The 24,177-nt window shown below is 41.2% G+C and overlaps 1 protein-coding gene across 2 annotated transcripts in view; it reads left to right on the plus strand.

The window, feature by feature from the left end:
• The window catches only part of ccdc146 (coiled-coil domain containing 146), a 54,380-nt gene that overhangs the window by 12,410 nt on the left and 17,793 nt on the right, over positions 1–24,177 (plus strand). For both annotated transcript variants that reach the window (XM_058625202.1, XM_058625201.1), the window contains 16 exons: positions 4,204–4,286; positions 5,670–5,885; positions 8,678–8,735; positions 10,803–10,885; positions 11,065–11,158; positions 11,250–11,323; positions 12,220–12,447; positions 12,571–12,660; positions 13,027–13,123; positions 14,726–14,818; positions 15,285–15,452; positions 15,818–15,906; positions 16,892–17,056; positions 17,184–17,259; positions 17,712–17,860; positions 17,943–18,171. In XM_058625202.1, the coding sequence (XP_058481185.1) occupies positions 4,204–4,286; positions 5,670–5,885; positions 8,678–8,735; positions 10,803–10,885; positions 11,065–11,158; positions 11,250–11,323; positions 12,220–12,447; positions 12,571–12,660; positions 13,027–13,123; positions 14,726–14,818; positions 15,285–15,452; positions 15,818–15,906; positions 16,892–17,056; positions 17,184–17,259; positions 17,712–17,860; positions 17,943–18,171 (1,992 nt within the window). The remainder of the gene's footprint in view (positions 1–4,203; positions 4,287–5,669; positions 5,886–8,677; positions 8,736–10,802; positions 10,886–11,064; positions 11,159–11,249; positions 11,324–12,219; positions 12,448–12,570; positions 12,661–13,026; positions 13,124–14,725; positions 14,819–15,284; positions 15,453–15,817; positions 15,907–16,891; positions 17,057–17,183; positions 17,260–17,711; positions 17,861–17,942; positions 18,172–24,177) is intronic.

Below are 24,177 nucleotides of genomic sequence, written 5' to 3' on the forward strand. Positions count from 1 at the left end.
GGTCTATGGGAAAATTTCCACTTGATTTACAACATCAGTAAACATTTTCTTGGGAGTTAATGGTCTTTTTTTCATGTTTAATAATTACAGTATGTTCCTGTTTAGTGTGCATATGAGTGCACACCAGTGTAATTGACAATTAATATCTTCCAATAGAGGCCCCGTTAAACCCATAAGTACGGAGTAACCATCTGATCATTTAGCAAAGACCCCAAGCGTCCTTTTTTTGCGTTTTAGCCGTTGTGGTCCCACTTCGAGATCTCTGAATGCACGAGGTTAGCTCAGAATAAGATTCATTGGAGTCGTGTAATGAATTAGTTTTCCCCCGAATCCTGATCCACATCCTAGAATACTAAGTGTGTGCCGATACTCCTGCCCTGATCTGATTTATATTTTCTAACCAAATACACCTGCGGTGTTGACTTCACATTAAAATTAAAGCTGAGGTCGTACTTCATTCCAAAAAAATCGAGCGTACGTCGCAGATTATATTGCCCTAAGTTTGGGGCATGAGTCAGCTTGGAGCTTGTGTTGTATCAGGATATGTTGGGCTGGATTTTTTGGGCCTTTACATTTTTGGCACCAAACAGACTTGTTAATACCATGATGTTGTGATCATTTTCGGTGGTTTTTAGATTGACGTACTGCAACTTTCATCCCCTCCAGTGTTGTGAAACTGGAAGAGCTTATAGAAATGAGTGAGCAGTGTTTTTACGATGAAAACTAGCGTCACTTCAACCCGAAATACTTCCCACTCAAGACGTCACCTGGTCTTTTTATAAACTTCATAAACACATGATGTGCTTGTGTGGGCTGTAGCTATTGTCTCTCCCCCCCCCCAACATTCCAACAAGACATGCCTCATGCACGTGTCGGTTTTCCAGATAAGTGACACACTTTTCCGTAATTGATTTCATTTCCAGCGGTGGCTCTCAGCCCTGTTGGAGGAGAGGGGGAAATATTACAGTAAAAGAACACGCTTGTAACAAAGAGATTCAGCCTGGCTGAAAGCTCAACACCACTTCAGAGACCCAAAAAATGAGAAGATGAAGGCAGAGATGCACACACAGAAAGATGGTTTTCTCCACCACATGGTGGAACGGGAGCGTCGTGGTGATGGTCATTACTTTTCTCCCCAAGGTGCAGACTATTAAAGCTCACAGCTTCTTTTTTTTTTCACACACACACACTTGTACATTGGAGGACTTTAGCGGGGTGAACTGACAGGTATGCGTGTCCATGTGCCTGCCTAAATATCTTCCACTGTTTGTCTTCATCTCACTTCAAAGATGCGCTGCCACATGTGAGCCTCATGCAGCCACCCTGCAAAAGCCTTCAATATTCTAAACTGCCGAAGATAAGTCTTGGCACCAGCATTTAGAGAGTCTGCCTTAAACCCCTTCAGGCTGCTTCTCTCAGATAAATTCCCACTCTTTGGCTGGGATGTCTGTCGTGTCACTGATATGCCATATGCACTGCGCACAACACAAACCTGACCTCTTTTTAAAGTGTTATTTAGCCTGACTCTGTGTCTTGAACTGCTATTTTTGTTTCACTGCCCTGAGATCATTTTCAACTGTTCCTATAATTAGTCTTATTTATATGACAATATGAAATGGCATAAAGAAAGTTGCACTTAAAGCTGTAGCACATCATTTTTAGTGATGGTTTTTTTTTTGTTATTGTTGATTATTCTGCCTCAGAAACGGGCTTTGTCAAGCAAAACTATCAGACCTGAGTGAAGGAGCATTATTGTGTGTATACAGCAGCACAATCCAATCCAAATTTATTTATAAAGCACATTTAAAAACAACAGAGTTGACCAAAGTGCTGTACAGTTAGACATAAAAACAACATAAGAAAACACTAAGACCAACTTACAACCAGAAACATTAAAATAATAAAAGCATTAAGACCATTAGGAGAGGAAAGATGGATTAAAATAGGCAACTCTCATGCTTAGCCAAAAGCCAAGGAGTAAAAGTGCGTTTTGAGGTTTTGATTTAAAAACAGGCAGTTTTTTAAATCAAACCTCCCCCACAGGGGCAGGTGGGGGAAAGAAGCATTTATCCTGTGGAACTGCTTGCTGGGCAGTAGAATGAAAGTTTTTGTGGGTACTTCTGTGTCGTTTTCAGTCATACACCAAGCTGCTTGCAGCTGTCTCGCTTTACTAGCGCAGTTTTAGGACAAACCTACAAAAAAAAGAGTGGTATCGCTGTCAAAACTCATCTGGTTTGAATAACATTTGATATGTGTATGCAGGCTCAGACACTAGGCCGTCAGACTCAACATCGGCTTAATACGGATCCGATCCAGACTACAAATTAAATTGAACATGGTTCAGATGCATATCTGAGGGACGTCTCAACAGATCAGGATGAATTGTGTCACACTTATATGAGATGGTAGTAGCTATGAACTCGGTAAAGTCGTCTGGATCCAGTGGATCAAAATGTAAAATAATGCAGGTGTCGGTTTGTAAAGACATGGGTGACAAAGTGTTTAGGGCTCTTGTTTGACAATGGATGTAACATTTGTGGTGTTGTTTGTCTTGACAAACGACCCTCTAGAGCTTTAAAGTGCTGCTTTTATCCCACTGCAGTGAGATCATTTCAAAGGTTCCTGTAATTGGCCCTTTTTCTTTGGAGAATATAAAATGGCATGACTGAAGTCGTCCTTCACTGAAGTAGGACCAGATGAGACTCCCTTAACGCTTCAAGATGTGAAGACGACAGATTTAACGCCGCAGCTCGCGGGTAATGCTGTTTGGTTGTTTTTCCTTGTAGTGACGTGACCTTTGCTGACTGATAAATTCAAACAAAGTGAGTGAAAAACATCAGAATAAATCATATTAATAAGATCCATTATCTATGTCACTCATAATAGTATAAATCCCCCGTCCTTTCAGCCCCTTGGTACGTGGTCTTTTTAACAGCGGCGAGATAACATTAAAATGCAGTGAATAAAAAAACATATCATCGGCTAATGTTTGAAGTCGGGGGGGGGGGGCTGATATCAGCCGGGTTGTTTGTGTGTGTTCGTTGCTGTTAGATTACCTGCTACACAGTCTGGTCTGAGATATACTTAGTCCTGCAGCTCTTTGATACAGACACAGCTATCCTTCATTACCCCCAACTTCACCAACCTGGCTCTCAAGATAAGAGGGGGGGAACAGCACCTGTCCTCTGTTTCTATCACTGTTTCACCACAGAGAGAAATTCACAACAACTCCAGCAGATAATTTTCCCCTCTTTGTGCAAAACTTTTCACTCGCTATCTTTCTTTTGTTTTTGTTTTCGCCAAGGTTTCGCAGCTGTGAATTTCTCTATATCGACTTTCCGAATCACTCGGAACCCTAATGGTGCCTTTTTCTAAAGAAAATAGAAGTGTTTCTTATCATTATATATGAGCTATTTTCAATAATTTGTCCTCTCCCTTTGAGATTGCAGATAGTTGGAGGCTTGTTTTATGCTGATCATGATAATGTGTTCTGATACTGTGATGATTAATGTCTATTCAGCCCAACTTGGTTTAAATCCCTTTCTGGGAGGCTGCTGTGGTCGATCGCACCAAGTGTCGGTGGGTCCAGATGGATATGGAATTTTCTTTCTCTGTAAGTCAGCATATTACAGCACAAATGTTTTAACTTGTAAAACCCAAAGCTCTTTTGGGGTCTCTTTTGATTCAGCTTTTTCACCTGCTGGAACTTAATTTTATCATGAAACAATAACACGCAAAACTGCTTACGGGTCAGAAAACGCGCTTGTTCCTCGCTGCGCTGCCCAATTGCATTATTTTATCTGGGAGGGAAAAAATAGCAACAAGAGGTTTCCTCGGAATGTGATATTTTATCAATATATGGCTTTTATGCAGACAGCTCTGAGTCAGACCGGAGACTCTAAATCAAGTGATTCTCCTGCACTGCCAAACAAATGCAGGAGAATCTTTAGCCGACCTGTGTCAATGAAGTCAAGCAGTTTAAGCCGCTCTAATGTCTGGCTTTAGCCGGATTATCCAAATGTGGGTGATTGACACAAGGATAATGTCTACATCCAAGCTGCCATTTACTGTATATGCCAATAAGAAATGTTTTTATTCCTGTTTTTGAAGTTGTTTTACATTTTGAATTGTTAAAAAAAAAAAACACGGACAGTTCCTCACGTCTGTCTTCTGTCTGTAATATCTTGTTTTTGTGTCCCTCAGTTGTTGTTGCTGGGCAAGATCGACCAGACTAAGGCAGCCAGACTGAAAGCAAACTACAAACTGCTGCTTGACCGTCTGAAGCGGTACGTGTCCTCATTTTCCCTCCGACCAAAGAAGTTTATACTCGTGTTTGTGACTGCAGAGACGCAGAAAGAATTGCACATTAGAGGAATAAATGAGGAGCCATCAGACCTGTGTTCAAGCCAGAGTGAACCCCGAAGTAAAGTGTCCTTGAAAAATACTTAAACGTGAGTATCAGATCTAGTTTTGCTGCTCGTGCACGCAGTTAAAAATACATCGAAGTATCATCTGTGACACCGACCCACTGATGCCTAAAGAGACAAAGCAAAAATAATGATTTGAACAAAGAGGCACAGTCGCTGCCGTGTGTAGTGGAGGCAGCACGATGAAGGTGGAACCACTGCCATTGACTGAAATAGGGCGGAGGAAGCCGCCCAAGACATGACCCAAAGCACACTTCTTTTTAAGCCCGATTAAATCCACGAACAATGATTCTCATAATCCCTGCCAAGCCACATAAGAGGGAAGTGGAATTAACTTTTGACACCTCCAGTTTCTTGTGAAGGCGTGATGGTGGAAAAGAATCTGTGCATATTAAATTTAATTGGCTCATTGCTTAGAGGTATATCTTGAAAATCAGGGGCTTGAGTCTGCCTACGTGCATATTGTACCACATTGTTTTTAAAAGGTGTAAAATATGTATTCAGACTAATGACGTGATTTTTTTTTTTTTTATGCATTTATCTTTGTTACTGGTCGGTTTCCTCGCCAGAATAATGTAATACATTCATCGGCCACTTAATTAGGTACACATGACACCTAATAAGGTGGCAGGAGTTGTCTCCTGCTGCTGTTGCCCATCTGCTTCAAGGTCCAACATTTTGCTCAGAGATTATATTCTGCATTACTTTGGTTGTGATGAGGGGGTTATTTGAGATACTGTTGCCTTTCTATCATTTCAAACCAGGCAGTGTGTCCATTTTTCTTCTGACCTCTGCCATCAACGGGGCATTTTCACCCAGAGAACTGCTGTTTACTGGATAGTTTTTGTAGTGTGCCGTGGGCAACCAGACTTTGCTTGAGTTAAGTTTGAAAACAACAATTCAAAGCCACTCGCCAATGTTTTGGTTCAAACTTGAGTCTTTATTTGTTGGGCCATGACCCTCATGTCGAGGACACAGCGGTAGAAAATCGATAGAGGGATGGAAGCAGTTGAATAGGTCTTCATTTACTGTGTTGAAACTACTATTAACTGTAGAGCATATTAAAAATAGGGGTATTTAAATTCACTGTCGGCAAAAACGGAGAGAAGATGAAAAGGTCTAAGAGAACTGTCTTAATCAGTATTTAGTCCATATCTATAGATGTGACAATCACTTAGTATACTCGGTGATGTACCGCTGACCACACTCACTGACACATTAAATCGTTGCTCCACCTTACAGAAGTCAGGACTCCGAGCTCCGGTGTTTGGGTGAGGCAAAGAGGTGTCGTGCTGAGCTGGAGCGGCTGCACACCGAGCTGGAGGGAGCAGAGGAGCAGAGCGCTTCAGACGAGCCTGAAAGTGAGGTCAAAGAACTGAGGCGACAGCTCCTTCAGGCATACAATGAACTGAAAGCCGCAGACAACGCGGCGTACGAGACGCAACACCGAGTCAAGTGGTGAGTCGCGTGCACACGTTCGCAATGGCGCCGAGATGTCAAACGCACACAAAAAAACACAGAAGTGAGAGTGGAGAGCTGAAGGCAGAAGTTGTGTCCAGTGAGACACACACACACACACACACACACACACACACACTACTGCTAGTACTTGGCTTCGACCTATTTCTCTGCTCCACAGATACTCATTGTGTGCACAGACAATAATAAAAACTGATATCTCCCCCTTTTCTCTCCCAAGAATTACATTTTTTATATATCACAATGGGTGATAGATGGATACACACAGTTAGTGTGGAAAATACCAGTTTCAGGTGGATTTGTTATGTTTCCCATGGACGTGTGTGAACCCACTCTTGTTCCCATTTTGACGTCTGTCCTGTAACCTTTTCCTCTTTCTCCAACTCTTTCCTTTCGTTCTCCCTCCTTCCTCTCATTTCTTTTTTTTTTTTGTCAGTTTTCCTATTTTCTGCTGCAGGTTTTCCCCCAACTCAGTCATCAACCCCGCGAGTAGGTCCGAAGGGTCAAACACGCCCACCGACAAAGAAAATAGCGCACTCGCTCGATCATCTTTCTCTCTCCTCTCTGTACACAAACTTGACTTCATCAAAAGGCCAAAGGGAGGTTATTGGAACATTGCTTAGCAACGTGGCAACACACACACACTGGAGTAAGTGCAAAAACAAAGCTCTTAAGGCAGTCGCTTCAAGTGTCATATGAATTGATGGGCGCAGTTTATAAATTGTTGTACATTTGAATAGTTAGGGTTCCCAAGTTCATTCCAATTCTCAAACGCAGTAAACGGCAATGGGAAAATGTCTGAGGAGACGATGAGAATTTATGGGAGGTTTAAAAAAAAGAAAAAGAAGTTTACAGATGAAAATATCAGGGGTAAGAAGTTATAATGAGGGTTTAAATATCCAAATTAAATACAATGTCCTAATAATTTGGTGTGTAACTTTTAAATGTTAACAAAAAAGTGAATGCAGGCTTTCAGGTTTTCTGCTGAAGCTAACCAGGAAATGAGAATATACTGAATAGACACTAGGGGCCGACTAATGGTTGACTATGAGAAAATGAGCCCTTGATTTATAATGTTGGTAAACATCATCCTGAAGGTTTAATGGTCTCAAATGCTAGTTGCATGTTTTCATCAATAGCATAATGTATAGACAATAAAACATGGTCTATCGTATGAATGGCGACACGACTGTTTTGCCACTTGCGTTCAAACCACTGTCCAATGACTTCACAAGACTCTCTCTCTCTCTCTGTTTCTCGTTCCCGAACTGCACACAGGAAGTGATTTGTGTTGTGTCAAGACAGACGACAGACGGAGTCAACAGCAACGTTGCTCTCACGAAGCGTGACGGCTGAAAACACAAAGCGGCGTCCACGAAAAGCACGAAAAACACGCTGTTGCTCAGCAGTTTGACAGGATAAATGCTCTTTTAGGCCCCGCCCCATTCCCGCGCTTCAGGTGCATACCCACAAACGCTCCCTCAGTCAGGTCTGACAGCACTGCGCGGTGGAAGCCCATTTCAACATTATTTCTCTCACGAAGAGGCAACAGCGATAAGAAAAATCACCAAAGGTTACGTAAAAAAAAAAAAAAAAGTGAGGAATCATAATTTGATTAAAGATAAATTCACACAGAGTCGTTTTTAAAGTCATTATTAAAAACGGTCACGTCACATAAATTCCCCCACTGTGTTGCAAAGGAATTATCCATCTATGGGATATGGTGATTAGTCACATACTGAGGCAGAGCTGTGTCTGCCCAGGAGTAAATAAAATATTAAATGAAAACACTTTTTGGGGAGTGTTCCCTATGGATGCGGCAGTATTAGACACTGAGTGGGCATATTATCAGGGATAGTTATGGGTGGCGAGCTCCTCAGCCTCTCCAGCCTCTTCCTGCGGTCCAAAACACCTCTCCGTCTCTTGTCCGCATGGCGAGTTGTCTCCGCATGTGCCAAGCAGATGTTCACCATTTCAAATATGCTGTTTTTTTGTGTGTCCTTTATCTTCAGCCAAACAGACGCACAGGAATTCAGCTCTTCTTCTAAGTCACACACTTGCAGCAGTACTGCAGGTTTTTCCCCTCTCTCTCTCTCTCTCTCTCTCTTTATACAGTGTATATCATTTAGTATCAGAAAGATTAATATCATTTACTTTATGAGCAGTGCTGCTGTGTGCTGTTGTGTGGTTTTTCACAATGATGGAGCTGACTTGAAATGATTTTTCACACAAACTTGCTGGAGCTCCCCGGGACGCCTGTGCCACAGGGAAATAAGAAATTCATAGAAATTAGGTTTCATATCATGCACACTTGAGCTGTGTTTGGTTATTTATGTGTTTGTGTGTGAGAAAGGTTTTGTATTTTTGTGTACTGTGTGTGTGTATAAAATGTTCCCCATATGAGACTAAAGAGACATTATATACACACTGGTTCTTTTCATGCTGTGTCTTTTAGTTTGAAGAAAATGTGTTCAAATCTTCCAAGATATCTTTAAAAGAATACAGACTCGGATCCTTGTGCTTTTATGCTGTCCCATGCTAAACGAAGAATGATTTCAGCATGAGTGATTAACTGCAAACTGTACGTCAATGTATTTATAATGCCACTGCAGAGGCTTTCTTTTGAATCGGGAAGTGAAACGTGTAATTTCCTTATTCTAATAATCTGTTGATGCTTTTCTTTCTCTTTCATATCCCGCTTCCCCCCCCACCCCCCAACTCTCCTCATCGCCTCACCTCACGTTACCTCACCTCACCCTGGTGCTATGCAGTCTCTGGGAAGAGAAGCAGTACCTGGAGAAAGAGAATGAGATACAGCCTCCACCTGCTGTAAGTTGCACCATGCTGCTCAAAGTTTCAAAGATGTGGATTACTACTGCAATGACTGTCTTCAGAGAGGATAGATATGAGTTTAATTTTAAGCCACCATTCAGGCTTAATCCCCTCCCCCTCCCAATATAAAGACTTAGCTCTTTTATAAAGAATCGTGAAGTCTTCCATTCGGAGAAAATATGTTAACAAGGTTTCTCCCCTTGTTAAAGCAGGCAAACCAAGTTGCTAGTTGCTGGTAATCACACATGCAAACATCACACTAAATAATGATGCTGTGCGTGGCAATTAAAGGAACACATTTCCAGTAGGAACTAAATCATTTTTATACATTCACACGTCCTTTTTAAAAAAAGTTGTACACCCCAGTCCATCGTATAATGCTGCAGGTCATATTAATAGTGTATCACTTATATTATTCAGTGTATCAGACGTCTGCCTCAATGGTTGGGGCGAGAAAATCTCCAGTAGCTGTTCACACATCAGCAAAAAAAACGATAAAGGATCGATCCGATAAGACAAAAGTGTGTGTGCCAACATGAATCGCCATAAACGAATCTTTAAACTTAGAACTTTAGCAAAAACCCTGTAGCAGTTGCCAGTTATTGTTGAATTACCGACTGCAACAACAAAATAAGGAGAATATTTAATGGTGCAAATCAAGTAACATTTAACCCTTTAACACCTAAGCCTCAAAATGTCCATCTGGACATTTTTGCTTGTTTTAACCACAAAAAGGGCCAGAAAATATCCTTTGAGTTAAGTGGTTTTGCCCATTTTTCCAGAATAACATTCAATATCTGGCAGTTAAAATAGTGCATTAATCATTTAAAATGAAGGAAAAACAAGAAGTTGTACATTAAATTTGAAATTCGAACAGTATAAAACATATTTAAAGTGACACAAAAACAGGCCAACAAATGGAAGCTATGTACAGTACAAGTGTTTTTCCAACTCTCTCCTCCCTGGTGACAAAAAGACACTGATTCGCCAGCTTCCTGCAACAGCGCGAGTGAAATTACCGTAATAACCACATGTTGTGTTTGACGTGCAGCTTCTCAGCTTTCAGAAACCATTGGATTTTTCCTATAGTGCGTAATTACGATATTGCAAAGTGTGCTTGTGCAAGCGCGTCATCTGCGCTGCGCTCTGTGTTAAAAGGGTTAAAAGACCGAACGGTGGTGTTTTTAAAATACATCATCATCGTGCTCCCATAAGCATAAATGAATGTCATATTAAAGAAATTAGGAATGGCATCCAATAGCCATAAAAATTTCTTTTTTTTTTCCATGAGGCACATGTGTGTTGCTTAAAGGACATAAACAAAATACTTCCAGAAGAAGTGACACTTGTTTAGCTGCTCTTTAGGGAAGAGTCGAAGGATACTGTTTACTTAACACGGAGTGCACAGGAGACTTTCACAGCGTAAACATTATAGAGAATTATTCCCAGACTCTCCAGTTAAATCCTCGTGTTCAGTAGTAGGTAACTAGTAGTGTAACCACAAAGGGGTGTGGTTACATTCTTCCTTCACACACATACTTCTCAGACACGATTAATAAACGAAGTGCAGAGGTTTGAAATTGTTTAGCCGCAAAACCCAGCCGAAACTATTTTTTGTTTAAGTTTATGACGTTTGACAAGTGTAAATTGATAACAGCTGCTACTGTCGCATCCGATCGCTTCTATATTCATACGAGCGCTGTTAAAGGGATTTAAATCATTTGCAGCACGGCGAAAGTGCTTACCTCTGGTAGTTAAAAAAAAAATGGAGGCTTTAATTTGGCTCCATGAAATTAAATGTTTAATGTGTGACCCGAAAAAAAAAAAAAAAAAGCTAAAACCTCACTCTAACAGAAGAAATGCAGTCGGTTTCAAGTGTTTATGATTTAACGACAAACTTGGTGTGCAAAACCAAAGCCTGAGAGATGAGTTCAGACGCATCATAAAATGAGGGAAAAAAAAAACAATAGAATTTTGACTGTGGAGCAGCCTGAGCTTGATTAAATTCTCATTACTGACATGAAAATGTTGATTTGTGTGTGTTTTTGTCATTGGGTCCTGCAGGAGCTGGAGAGCAGAACAAAAGCCCTACAAGACAAATATGAGGATTTGAGGAAAGAGGTGGCCCATAGACATCTGGAAGTCAGGTCACTGTCACTACACTTCTATATAGTTGTGGAGTTTGCTTTTGTTTGTTTACTTTTTGTGTCTCGTCTGCCAAATATCCGGAGAAGCACTTCAGCTAAAGCCCTCAAGTGCCTGCAATCACCAATTTTGTTTACGGTTACATGAACTTCTGTGCGCACGTTTCTCCCACTCTGCACAGGAGTCTCACTGAAGATGTGGAAGCCCATGAAATTCATATACTGGAAGAACAGAAGGAACTGGAGGACCAGAAGGAGATCATAGAGCTCAAAGAGGTCTGTGTGCACTAGTCTGCGTGTAACTTACTGACCGTAGCTTACAGCAAACCATAAATAAAATAACGTGTGTGTGCATGTGTGTCATAAGGCCGAGAAAGCGCAGCTCATTGGCGTACCAGGCCAGATTCTACAGAAGATTGAAAGGAAACGCTGTAAAAATGAGTAAGTGTATTCAATGTTATCTTTATATAGAGAGTTCATGTTTCAAACACTAAGAGTAAGCCATATATACACTGTACATGGTGAGAGGAAATGGCTTTTCTGCAGGGCTTAGGAGGTACAGCATGCATGAAGTGCAAATGTTAATCAAAGGGATAATGTAAAAGTGCAGGAAATGCTTGTGCAGTGAACCCTGACTGCAGGTGCAGTACTGTACTGTAAACAAATAAACGACAGCACAATAGTCTGACATTCAACAAAAACAAAAAAAATTAATATAAGTAATAAAAAAGTAATATATCATACGTGATCCAATATGAACCAGAAAAGCAAACGGAGCAGAACTATAGCTTGATATTAGAAGTCAGGTTTTTTTTTCTTATTATTTTTCTGCGGTAAACATAATTTTCCAGATTAATTTGTTATTTGGTTTTTCCTCCCTGTAGCATATCTTTCCAGACACACTCCTCGCAATGCGCAGTCGCCGCTGCAGTCCTGCGGAAAGATGCACATTAGGTCCAGTAATGAGAAAAATAAGGCACCGTTTATAGTCGACAGTCGAATTTATTCTCAAGAGTTGGACGGCTGCGATCGTTAAAAAATGGAAACCATGTGTATTCATTTTCATATATAAGTGCAGCTGCCGTCGAAAGCCTCTTAATCACCGGAGAGAATAGTTTCACTTGCACCATCACTTCAGTTTTCTTTATCTTTATTCCAAATTAATATTTGGCTTGCATGTGATACAGTGGAGCCGTCTGCATGAGCAACACTTGTGGTTTGAAATTGCTATCCTTTCACAAGATCTGCACCCTGACAGCGTTCTCATGGTGGTACGCATTCTAAACTAAGCTCCTCTGACTCTCTGATATCTCCCTCTGATGCGAACGCATCATCAGGGCGGCAGCGAAGACGGTAGAAGCGCTAAACTCCGAGATTTCGGAAATGGAGCAGCAGCTGAAGAAGGTGGAGGTGTGTAACCGCTCCCTCGGGGCGCAGAAGGAGGAGGCCACGCAGAAGCTGCAGGCTCTCCAGGCCCGAGTAGAAGCCAGTCAGGTGCTGAGCAGGCAGCTACTCAAAGAGCAGGAGGTCAACAAGGAGGAGCAGAATGAAATCATTGGCACCAGGTACTGAACTGAACATAAATGTACTTGGATAGAAATACGATATTTGTTCAAGAGGCTGTTGCCCTGCGGTTTTAATGCCCATGTGTTGTTGTTTTTTTTGCTTTTTTTTTTGGTCTACACCAGAGGTATCCTGGAAATGAAGCTGCAGAACATCACGTGTGACAGGAAGCACCTGTACGAGAGGCAATCTGTGCAACTCAGAGAAAAAAATAGGTACAGAGCTGCATGTAAATGAGTCTCCACATACTCACATTTCCTTTAAGACAGTTAAAAAAAAAAGGAAAAAACATTATAATACATTGTTTTGAGAGACAGTGAGACAAAGAGCTTGTGGTTGTGATCAACCACAAATTATATGTGCTTGCTGTTACTTTCCTCACAGGTATATGCCTGTTTTTTTTGTGGTTCTGTTGTTCAGTGCATCTTTTGAAACTGCATTCCAGACACAGTTTAAATCCCTCATAATGTCATGATGGATGTCGGTTGCTGTTCTATTTAATGAGACAAATTTGAGACAATGGCTGTAGCTGGAGTATGATGTTGATAAATATTTAAAAAGCTATGATTCTTCCTCTTTAGGCAGATGCAAGCCCTGAAGAGGATGGAGCATGCGTTGGCCATCGCCACTGAGCAGCAAGAACACACGCATACTATCTACAATGAGCTTCAGGCACAGGTGAACTGTGGCATGATACTCTCAGTGTTTGCCCAACGACTGGTTTTTACTATTTATGTTCCCAGGAATGTTTTCAAGTAGTGTCAAAGTGGTTTTGTACACATAAAAGCCGATTGCTGCTTGGTAATTGAGTTTCCCGTAATTTGACTGATGTTCCAAGTTTTTAAAGAGAAAGTGAAACCCAGAGAGAGTCATGGAAAAGCACATCTGCACTTGTCACACAAGCACAGAACAGCATGGAAGCATATTGTTACAACTCATCGGGGAATTGCACAATTAGATTCACTCATTGACGAATCTGCCAGTCCCACTCATCTGACAATTTAAATCAAAAGAGGTCGTTATCGTTAAAGCTGTGATGTGTAACGTTTGAGTGTAAACAAATGTCTGTTACATTCAAACCATCGTCAAAAATGAGTTCCCAGAATGCTGATTAAGCCCTATACCACGCGACTCTCTCTGTTTCTTGGAATAGCAGTTTATTTTTGGTTTTTTTTTTGTCTCTGCGGCTTATTTTACGTCACTATTGAGCAAGAGAGAAGAGAAGCTAAGTGTGCTACTAAAGCGTCACTAAATGGAGACATCTTTACACAATAGCACTATGGCTAAAGGATTTTTCAGATTGTATTGGATAAGACATTTTTATCTGTCCGATATCCGATCCAGTGATTTTGACCAGTATCGATACCGATACAGTACAGATGATACAGATTCCCATCCCTAGTTTTTATCACAATCACGAGAGGGAGAGGGAAAGGAAAGAGAGAAGCTACAAGCAGCCACTTACTTAAAATGCAAGCTTCGCTAGTAGTAATCAAGCGCTCCCTGAATAGCTGCCTGACCTCATGCTGCTGCTGTTTCCTTCGCCATGCAGCTCCAATTAGGTGGCATGTGTGTATGTGTGGGAGAGAGTGGGTAGGAGCAAGGGAGAGAAAACTAGATAATAGACTGTCGGGTCACGGAGAGCAGACGTGGTAATTAATCAGAAATCTAAAGTGGGCGGTTGAGGTTCCATAGTGAAGCTTTTATAACAGTACCTGACATTTGGCCAAATAATTCTCATAATTATCCGCCAAACCTATGAAATACATTAGAAATACATTATCTTGACAAAACCCTTAAGCCTGTTGATGAAGTTTCTTCTTTTTTCCATGGATTAGCAATCTTTAAATGTGGAGCGCAAGGCCTGGCAACCCTGCAGAGAGGTGCAACGCCTGAAGGCATTCATATTTTATAAGCTTCAGTGAACATATTCACTGTCACTGGAAGTAAAGGCTATCAGAGAGGCCTCAGGGAAACTCTGATATATAGTATTAATTATTTTTGCAGTCTCTGTTTAATGTGGGATTGAATATGCACTGACTGAATTTATTATGAAGTTTGGTCATCTTTGTACTGAATCCTCACAGGCTGTCCGTCCTCAACATGTAAAGTTGAAAGGACACATATAATCAGGGAAACGTTTGAAAAGAAAAAATTGTGATTTATGACATTTTATTGAAGGTTCAGGAAGTTACCACAGCAGCTATGTGTGCACACATAGAGAAAAATAGAAGAGGCTTATAATGTATTTTTTCTTTTTTTGAATTCTTGAATTTCCAGTTGCACGCTGTTCCCAGAAGAGACACCAGTATTCAACAGAGGATGGAGCTTCAGAGAGAAGTGGATGCTCTTAAAGTCGGCTTTGAAAAACAGGTGGGAAGAGAGCAGGTTGTGGGTGGACATAAAACCATCAACAACTCCAAAATTTAATGCAGTCTACTGAAGTAGCCATCAGCCAACAAGTATGTCCTTGAAAAGCTTGTAGTTTATTTATTTTATTATTTGAAATCAAGTGTTAATTATGTTTCATGTCCTCTTTTATTTTACGTTCATGCCCTTTTTTTTTGATATTTTAAAGTTTTATTAACTTTATCGTACAGACAAGATGACATTATCTGTTGCATAATTCCTCTTCTTGTCTCATTGATATACAAAGCTCTCATTATCCTCTTTGGGGGGAAAAAGCCACAATTTCCACAGAGAGTCATCTTCTGTCTATACTCCTTATCAAAAGGGCACTTTTCTCTCTTCCTGGTTTAAAGGGCTCTTCAATTGCATCACAATATATTCAGATTTATTTAAATCTAAACATCCTGTTTGCATTTGTTTGCCCAACCAGCTGTTGGTGGCAGAGGAGGAGAGCCAGAAGAAGCAGCAGTACGGGGTGATTCAGGAGCTGCTGAGGGAGTCGAACCAGCTCAGAGAGGAACTCCACAACCTCAGATCTCTCACCAAGATCAAAGCCGAGGAGAGGGGGCAGAAGCACCGTGACCTGCTCCGCGCTGAGGTGCAAGCACGCGCGGATCAGCATCTATTTGACATGACGGACATAGATATTTTACACACACATATCAAAAGGGAGACAATGTGGGTCTAGTTCGATGTCGCTGTAACATGAGATTAACCCAATTGGAAAGAAAGAGAAAAATAAACACAGACTTGACAATTTCTAGCTCTTGAATGAATTATTAATAAACTGGAATGTCTTTACTAAACTGGGACTGTATGCTCAGTACAGATCAGTCACAGAAGAAGGTGCTACAACATTCTTTTTTATAAAATCTCGACAACAGCAACCGACACGCGATGTTTGTGGGAACACGCATAAGTGATGAAACTCTTGTTTGACTTGTGAAACTCTTGTGTCCACAGCGACTGCACCAGCTCACCCAGCACGAGCTGCTAGAGAAAGACCTGATCGTCATGGACCAAAACAAACTGAGCACGATGCTGCAGCGCAGGTGTCACTGCTCTTTTTCTTTTCATATCAATATTCAAAATCAATATTTCTTAATCGTTAAATCAGAAGGTGTGTGTGTGTGTGTGTGGTAAAAGAGGATTTTTGTCACAGAGGGAACAAACTATAATCTCTCTTTACTTTATTTTTTTGTATCCTGATTGTATAATATTTATTTGCCCATCAACTTCATCCTTATATATTATTATGTAGCATTAAGCAGGAAAGGCAGCAGGAATGGAGTCGCATTATGCAGTAAATTGATGTAACCGGCTCCTCGACAGAAAATTGATTCTGCGCTTGTTGTTTTAGGCTCCTTTTGAATTAATTGTGATCCTGGCTGCTGCTCTGATAAGACATCTGCACATGTTGTCTGGGTAGAACAGCATAACTTACTAATTGGTCATACTCCAGTGTTGAGACTAATGCAGCTGGCACCACCCAGCACATAAGAGTTGTGCAATCCAGTGACTGAACTCACGACCACAGACCAGACGGATGTGGCTGCTGTTGACACAGAATCTGCAAAACTGTACAAAACAGGACAAGGAGCTTATTTTAGATGAGTATGGCGTGTGCACAACAATGCACAACACATGGGTCACACCAAGTTTGAGCTAATGCTAACTTATACTTAGCGTACATGTATGATATCGCGATACGTGGTCCACGATACCAATAATATCACAATACAATAATTCTGTCATAAAGTCATAAAGTCTCTCCTGCTGTAAACTCCAGGTAACTTCTGCCCAAGTTTCCCTCATTTATTTGAGTAGCACCATCATGGGAAGACGTGAAGTAGCGACGCTAGGCTAGTGTTAGCCCCCGCAAATTGATTGTTGTACTTCACGAGGAAGCACGTTGCTATATTACCAAGTGGATATTTTTTAGTTTATGTATGTAACTGTACGCTACCTACAGTATAATCTACCAGCCAGACGTTGTAATGCGGATTAAAAACAGCTTATCAGTGTTTTCTCCCTCAGAATATTACAGTATTCTAAACTGTGTGACATGATCGTGGAGGAGAAGATCAAGTACATGAAGCTGAGGCAGATTGCCTCAGAAAGGATCAGAGAGATGAAGGAGCAGCTTAGGGTCCTGGAAAACGAGATGGACATCCAACGCGCAATTGCTGTCAACAAGGACAGGTGTGTGAATGTGTTTCCTCAATTCCAGGTTTGGCGACAATGACATTTAGTGAAGTAATTAAGGAAAGTTGGCATGAGTCACTATTCCTTTTTCATCAATTGTGTTTACTGTGTGTCTCCATTCCAGATTGCTCACAAAGGCTCGTATGAAGCTCTCCAACAGCTCCAAAACGAGGGACAAGCTGCGCAACGACATCTCCAAGGTCCAAACAGACAGGCAAACACATGACGTGATCCAACAAAACACGCTGTGGCAAACACACTGAGCGTCTTCTTTGCCATAAGCCAGTATGACACATTTAGCAGTTTCAGTAAACAGATTAAATGTGTAACAGAGGGTACTAAAATTCGGAGGGACTAGTTGAGATAGAGAATCAAAGCTGTGGTTGAACTGTTTTGAGTTAGTTTAAAACATTCTTGCAGTGCCCTAAAACCATGTTTTCTACAGCTGTCGAGTCCAAACAAGGGCTCAGTTTCCCTCATGTGTAATGTTTGTTTTTCTTTCGTCAGGCACGCTCAGATGTTACATCAGATTGTGAACTTTTCTGTTGTCTACTAGAATTCATTATTTAGCGCGATCAAAATGGAGATCGTCTGATTTAAAAACCTGGACGTGCATCAGGATGTCGTTTCTTTGTAACCCAACGTCCTCCAGGTTGCGTGGAAGCACCGTCAGATCGGTGAGCAGACTGAGGACAACAAACTGGATTTGGTGAAACTCACAAAAATGATCAACCTCCAGGAGCAGGCGCTGCTGGAGATGAACAAGAATCACGAGACGGCCGTACAGCGTCGCAATTTCCTGTAGGTTAAACACAGACTACACTACACGCTGTCAAATGATGTTTGTGCCTGACCTCGGTGACTGTTTGTGGGTCACCTACAGAGGCATTCAGCTACTGGAGCATGAGGAGGTGTTGTGCAGCTACCACGAGAAGGTGAATGTCCAAGAGGCAGCGATCACCAAGGGCAACATTGAGCTGGAGTCGATGGAGAAGGAGATGAAAGACTTGCAGTCAGCCATTAATGAGGAGAGGAGACAGATAGATGTGAAGAAGAAGGAGGTGCCTGTCAGCAGAAAGCTGGAAGAAGAGATCACCGTGTTGCAGATAGAGGTAGGAGAAATAAACATTTATGTTCACCCTCGTGCACATCCCACACAGAGACAGTAGCTGTGGTCAGGTGATCGTGGCAGTGCACACACTGGTGCCTTTAGTAAGCCACTAAGAGCGATTAACAGACAGATGTTCCCTGCATTTATAGATGAAGACACTTTTTTTTTTTTACACACTATGCACTTTAGTGACTCTGTTCATATTGCCACTAATCTATGCAGAATGAGCCTATAGTACTCTGCTGTCCACATTCCCTTAATGGACCAAATCTTAGCACGATTACATCAGGATTTGGCTCAGATCCTTGGCTTCAAATCCTGCCTGCAAGCAGTAAGACGTGTCATTTAGTGTTTTCCCCGCATGATGAAATTTGCCCTGCAGAGACAGCTGTGTGTATGTGTGTGTGTGTGTGTGAATGAAAAATCTTTTCTCAGAATCGTCAGGTAAATTTATCCAACATTGCCTCAGGCCAGGGTCCAGTTAGAAGTGTTTGTTCCATATCTAGAAAAACAAACACTTTTAGACCTTCATGTTATTTCTATGATGGTAGAGAATACTCATATGGTCTAAGGAAGCAGATGATTATACATATATGCATGTTTAAATTAACATGTTTTGGACCTTGACAACGTTAATTACAAGCTCCAAACAATGCAAATATTCACTCAGAACTTTGATTTTCAAAGCTTCGTCAAAAGCTTTCTTTTCGCTCTATAATTAACAGAGTTAACGTTTATTTTAATCTTTGATCATTTGTATTTGTTCGTCGTCATTATTATAATCATCTACAAGTTTACTCCGACAGTTTTAGTCGGTTTGTGAGCCTGGTTTTCAGGACTCCTCCCCTCTTGCCATGTTGTTGTGAACTGACCACAGTTGAACAGTGTGTATAAATCGTGTTTTTTGCTCCCAGAGCTCCCGCAGACAGGCATGCACAGAGAAGATGACGATATAAGCCAAGTGGGGGAAAACACCCAAACCTCCATACACTGAACAAGAAGTTGTTTTGGGGTTTTTTTTTTTTCCCAGAAACCGTCTCAGACACATGAATAAATAACATGAAAACACAAACGTGTTCAAGCAACTCTGCAATCCACAAGGAATGACACATAGAAGGAGAGAGATTTGAGAGAAGGGGAACGCAAAGTTTCCTGCCAGTGGCTGCGTCTGGGGATTGGGTGTGTTGCTGCTCTGGATCAGAGCGACTGGGTTTGACTTGCTGCTGGACGCTCTCATTTGAGTCTTGTGCTCTTTTGGATGAGCGCAGTGTTGGAACAGACTTCACCATGTGCTGCGGTTTTTAAAATCCGCCCCTGTCCCTTCTCTCCATCTGTTTACTCCTTCTGCTGTTTATGAATCGCTACAGCGGTTGCCATTTTTCTTGTTTTCTGCTGTTTCACTGATCGTTACTTTCTTATCTGTACCTCCTCACCCTTCTTTTTGTCCTGACCACATTTTCTTTCGTCTATCCCCCCTTTTATTCTTTTATTCTTTCCCTGTTCTGACTGGCGTTGCGTTTGTTTGTACGTCGCATAGATTTTGTTCATTCCTCGGTTTACCACTTTGGGTCAGAACGAAATATCTCAATTTGATCGTTGTCATATTTTTCAGACCTTTGTGCTCCCCAGAGGATGAAGCCAACTGACCAATACTTTGGGTTTTCAATCACAGTCACGAGCAGGTCAAAGTATCAACTTTCCCATATATATACAGTACATTATACAGTATATACAGTACTGTGCAAAAGTCTCATGGCACGACCAGCTTTGCTGTTCTTAGCTTTGCGTTTGGACTGGAATAGGTGTGATCGTGTGACTTTGATCACCTGCCATTAACTACCTGTTTGAATTTAAATCCAAGGCTGAATTCTGTGCAGATCACATGACTTTTATTTCACACCGTTGTCAGTTTAAAATGTTATTTGTTCAACATTCACAAAACGAATTGCTATCAACCTTCCCTGGAGCAAATGTCAGTGCCATCAAGTGCATTTCAAGAGACTTTGGGGGCCCGAGGCGAAAGGAGCTAGGAGGTCCTACATTGAAATCAACCCAAACCAAAGCAAGCTAATGGTATTGTAGTGTTTTGGGGCAGGATTATGGGCAGAATTTGCCTGCATGTTTTGGATTATTTGCTTTTAGTTAGGGATGGGTATCGGTATTGGTCCAATACTGGTCAAAATCACTGGATCGGACAGTTAAAATCTAAAATATAATCCTAAATATCACATGCTTCACTAGGCACAGACTGTAAAAATGTAAATAAAAATCAGCTAAACCATTTAAGACTTTAGACATCAGACTAATATCGGTCTTGGTAGATACTCGAGTTTGGGATATTGGTATCGGACACAAAAAAAGTGGTATCGTCCCATCCCCATTTTCAGACATCATACATGTTATTTGGCACATTTTTAGTAATGTTCTTGTTCTTAGCTGTTTTTTGATCACTGATAGTTGAGATACAGTTAATAATAAGCAGTCCCCTTGTCAATAAGCTTTCTCTTGTGAAACTGAAACTTTCACCGCACAGTATTGTGCCTATAGTTTGGGGATTTACCATCCCCATCATCCGCCAGTCAGCTGTACACTGCTCGTCATAAAATTCAAGGACATCCTCTTAAAATTGTTGCAGCTGTAAATTAACACAGGCAGGATGTTCTCCCCTCAGCTTGGGGCCTCAGACAATTGTCTGTCTTTCCCGCTACCATGTCCACGCTAGCACGCTAAGCTAAGACAGCCAACATGACAAACAATACTGTTCCTGCAGTAGTAGCACGTTCGTATTTTCACTCCAAACCTGTGAGTATGTTGAAGTTAACTATACGTAAGTCAAAGCACGTTCGTGCCATTCCCCACATGCTTTGTGAGAACCCAAATGTGCTTGCACTTGCTAACAGATTGCTAATATAAGAGAGAGCCTCATCAGAAAAGGTGTATTTTTGCTTCGATGATGTGCCACAATCGTATGTTCTGCCTTTTGCGTCTTAATTTTTCTCCATCCTGAAATAATGTGACACTAACTTCAGAGCAGATTTATGTCGGTGCCAAGTGCAGCCGCTTTCCGTTGCCTCAAAATGGCAGCTCGTCAATACACTTAATCGTGCCTCATTTTCAGACTAACACACCCATGGGTGCACAGATGGGTGCGAGTACATCTGCAGTCTAAACAACACGGGCATGCACTGGGTGGGAAAATGATTCTTCGCACTGTTCGCTCTGCAGAGTTTAAGGCTTGTATTTGTCTTGGGTTTGATGGGCGCACAACATTTGGAACTTTCTTACACTTAAAGTGGAGTGGTTGGAAAGTTCACGGATGTACTCACAGCACATCCCTGATTAGTGTATTAGAGCCCATTTGTCATTATTCACGCGCTCGCTCATCCGTCCAGTCATTCCATTCCTTTCCCGCTTCTGTGTGTAGATTGCAAATCACTCTCTAAATCACAGTTTCCCCCCCCCCAGCCATCGAACTTCCCCCGGGGTACAAAAAAAGTGAATCGCGGGAGTCTTGCCAGCTCAATTCATTCTCCGTGTGAATTCAATCCCCAAGCAACCACCTCACCGTTGATTTATCATATATATTGTGTATTTGTATTCATCTGTGATCAGTTTATCTGCTCATTGTAGATGAACCCCCCCCACCCCAACCCCCCTTTGATGGGAAATTTTGACAAAGATAGATCGGTCCATCTGTGAGACTATTGAAGTTCAATATACTCTGAGGCTTTCATTTGCTCTGAAGAATTTTAATTGATGCAGAATAAACAGACGCTCATGGTGGATTCTGGATTTACTGCTTTTTTTATGGCACAGTGATGTGACAAACACTAATACAGGTAGACGTGCATCTGCACACTCATACACACCAGGATCAGTCAAGTTACAATATTGCCCTCGCGGCTACATCAGAATGTTGTCGAACAGGCCTCTAATGACGAGCTGTTCGTGTGCAAATATCACAGAGTAACAGACAGATACTGTATATTTATAGAATATATGCTCAGTCAGTCATGGATTGAGATTTATAACGGGGGGTGGTGCTGTTGACAAACTGCTGTGTCCCTACGGTGGTGAGTCATATTACTTGTCAGTCTGTCTCTTAAATCTTTGTCCGACCTGTCTGGAACTTATTACCATGGAGGGGAAACCTGCTGTGAATCGTGGACTGATGCACAGCGTGTGTGTGGATATGGGGGAGTGTGTGCCCTGAATGTGAGTGACTTAAGTCAGTCAAAAAAAAAAGTATCATCGTCTTTATCGTGATCTAAAGAGGATATATATGTATTTTCCTTTTAATCTAGAGTGTTATATAGGTCAAGTACTTCCTAATGTATTGTTATTGAATTATTGCCTAGTCCTGTATCTAACTATAATGGATTCCTTTTTGCCTCAGTCAAACTACTTAGCTCATATTTCGCTTAACCTTTTAACACAGAGCGTATCGCGTACGACATTACTGCAATTACGCGATCGGAAAAGCTTCTGAAAGCTGAAGAGTTGCATGTCAAAACCAACAACATGTGTTTATTACGGTAATTTCACTCTTGCTCGAGCACGAAGCTAGTAAATTGGCGTCTTTGTCACCAGAGAGGAGAAAATTGGAAAAACTGTACATACAATAGTTTCTACTTTGGCCTCTTTTTGCAAATTGAGACAAAGACTCAAACAAATGCTACTTTAAATATGTTTTATAACTGTTAATAACTGGTGTTTGTGTACAACTACAGTGTTTTTTTTCATTTAAAATTGTTAATACACTACTTTAACATGCAGTAAATTGTAAATAACTGCCAGATATTGAAAGTTATTCTGGAAAAATGGGCTAAAGCGCTTAGTTACAGAACATTTTCTGGCCCTTTCATGGTTAAAATAATCATAATTTTATGTGTGCCTTTAGTTTACAACCCTTTTTGAGCAAGTGCTGTCATAAATAAGGCCATTATTTATCTTCGTTTTTTACTGTGTTTATTATGTGGCTCTTTAAGCCATCATGTTGACTGCTAATTGAGCTGAAATTATGCAAATGCTATGCAAAGTGTTCTGTTGCCTGCACGCTGTCATATGTACAATCCAACATTTATGAGGCGAGAAAGCGGCTATTCTTTGTGACTCTGGGAAGAACGAGACAAAGATGCAGGCAGGCAGAACAGGGACACTGACACAGACGGATGAATTCAAAGGGAACAGACGAGTGCGCGTAGACGACTGTTACTTACAAGTCATGGCGACAAAGAGAGAGAGAGGGAGAAAGGGAGCCGAGGAGGAGAGTGACAGAGTGCTGTAACTCCATCCATCATGTCGCGTTTGAATGACTCAGCGTGGCTTTGAATGAGGCTGGAACACGGATCAATCTAACTCGGTTTGGAAGTTAGCACTCGGCACACGTTTATAACATTTGCAGATTTTTGCAGAGTATTAAAACCGTCTTTGACTTTGATTGGCTTCAAATGTAATTATTGAAAAATCAGTGCAGTCAAAGTGAAGACAGTCATTTATTTGGCACGACCCCGGGTCCGTGAAGATAATCTGTCGTGGGCAGTATCTCACTGAAGTCTGTTTATTCTGCTGCTGCTGTACCGTGGCAATCCCGTTGCCTTGTCTCATCTCTGCCTTGACGCCTTTATATCAACTTTGTGGCTTACTGCAGCAGCAGTAGTATCATTTTAATTTATAGTCCCTGACATAACGGGAGTAAAAAAAATTCAAAACGCAACGCCAGTGTAATAATATGGCGTCATATTTTAGAATTTGATGGCCTCCGGTTTTACATTCGGCATAAAATTTCGATAGGTGTTAAAAAAAATTCCTGCTTTGTAGATTTATTTTGGCTTTTAAAACGACCAAATTGTGCGTTCAGTTTTTTTACATGCAATCTCTCATTCCTTTTTCCTCAGAGTTGCCTTCATTTCTTTTTGTGTCTTCTTTCCTTTGCACTTTAATGTTTTCCTTTATCTTCCCCACGCTGTTAGTCTCTTGTCAGCCTCTGTTTCGAGTCTCTTGGAGT

Source organism: Solea solea, chromosome 3, assembly GCF_958295425.1.
Source record: "Solea solea chromosome 3, fSolSol10.1, whole genome shotgun sequence".
Taxonomy (NCBI): Eukaryota; Metazoa; Chordata; class Actinopteri; order Pleuronectiformes; family Soleidae; genus Solea; species Solea solea.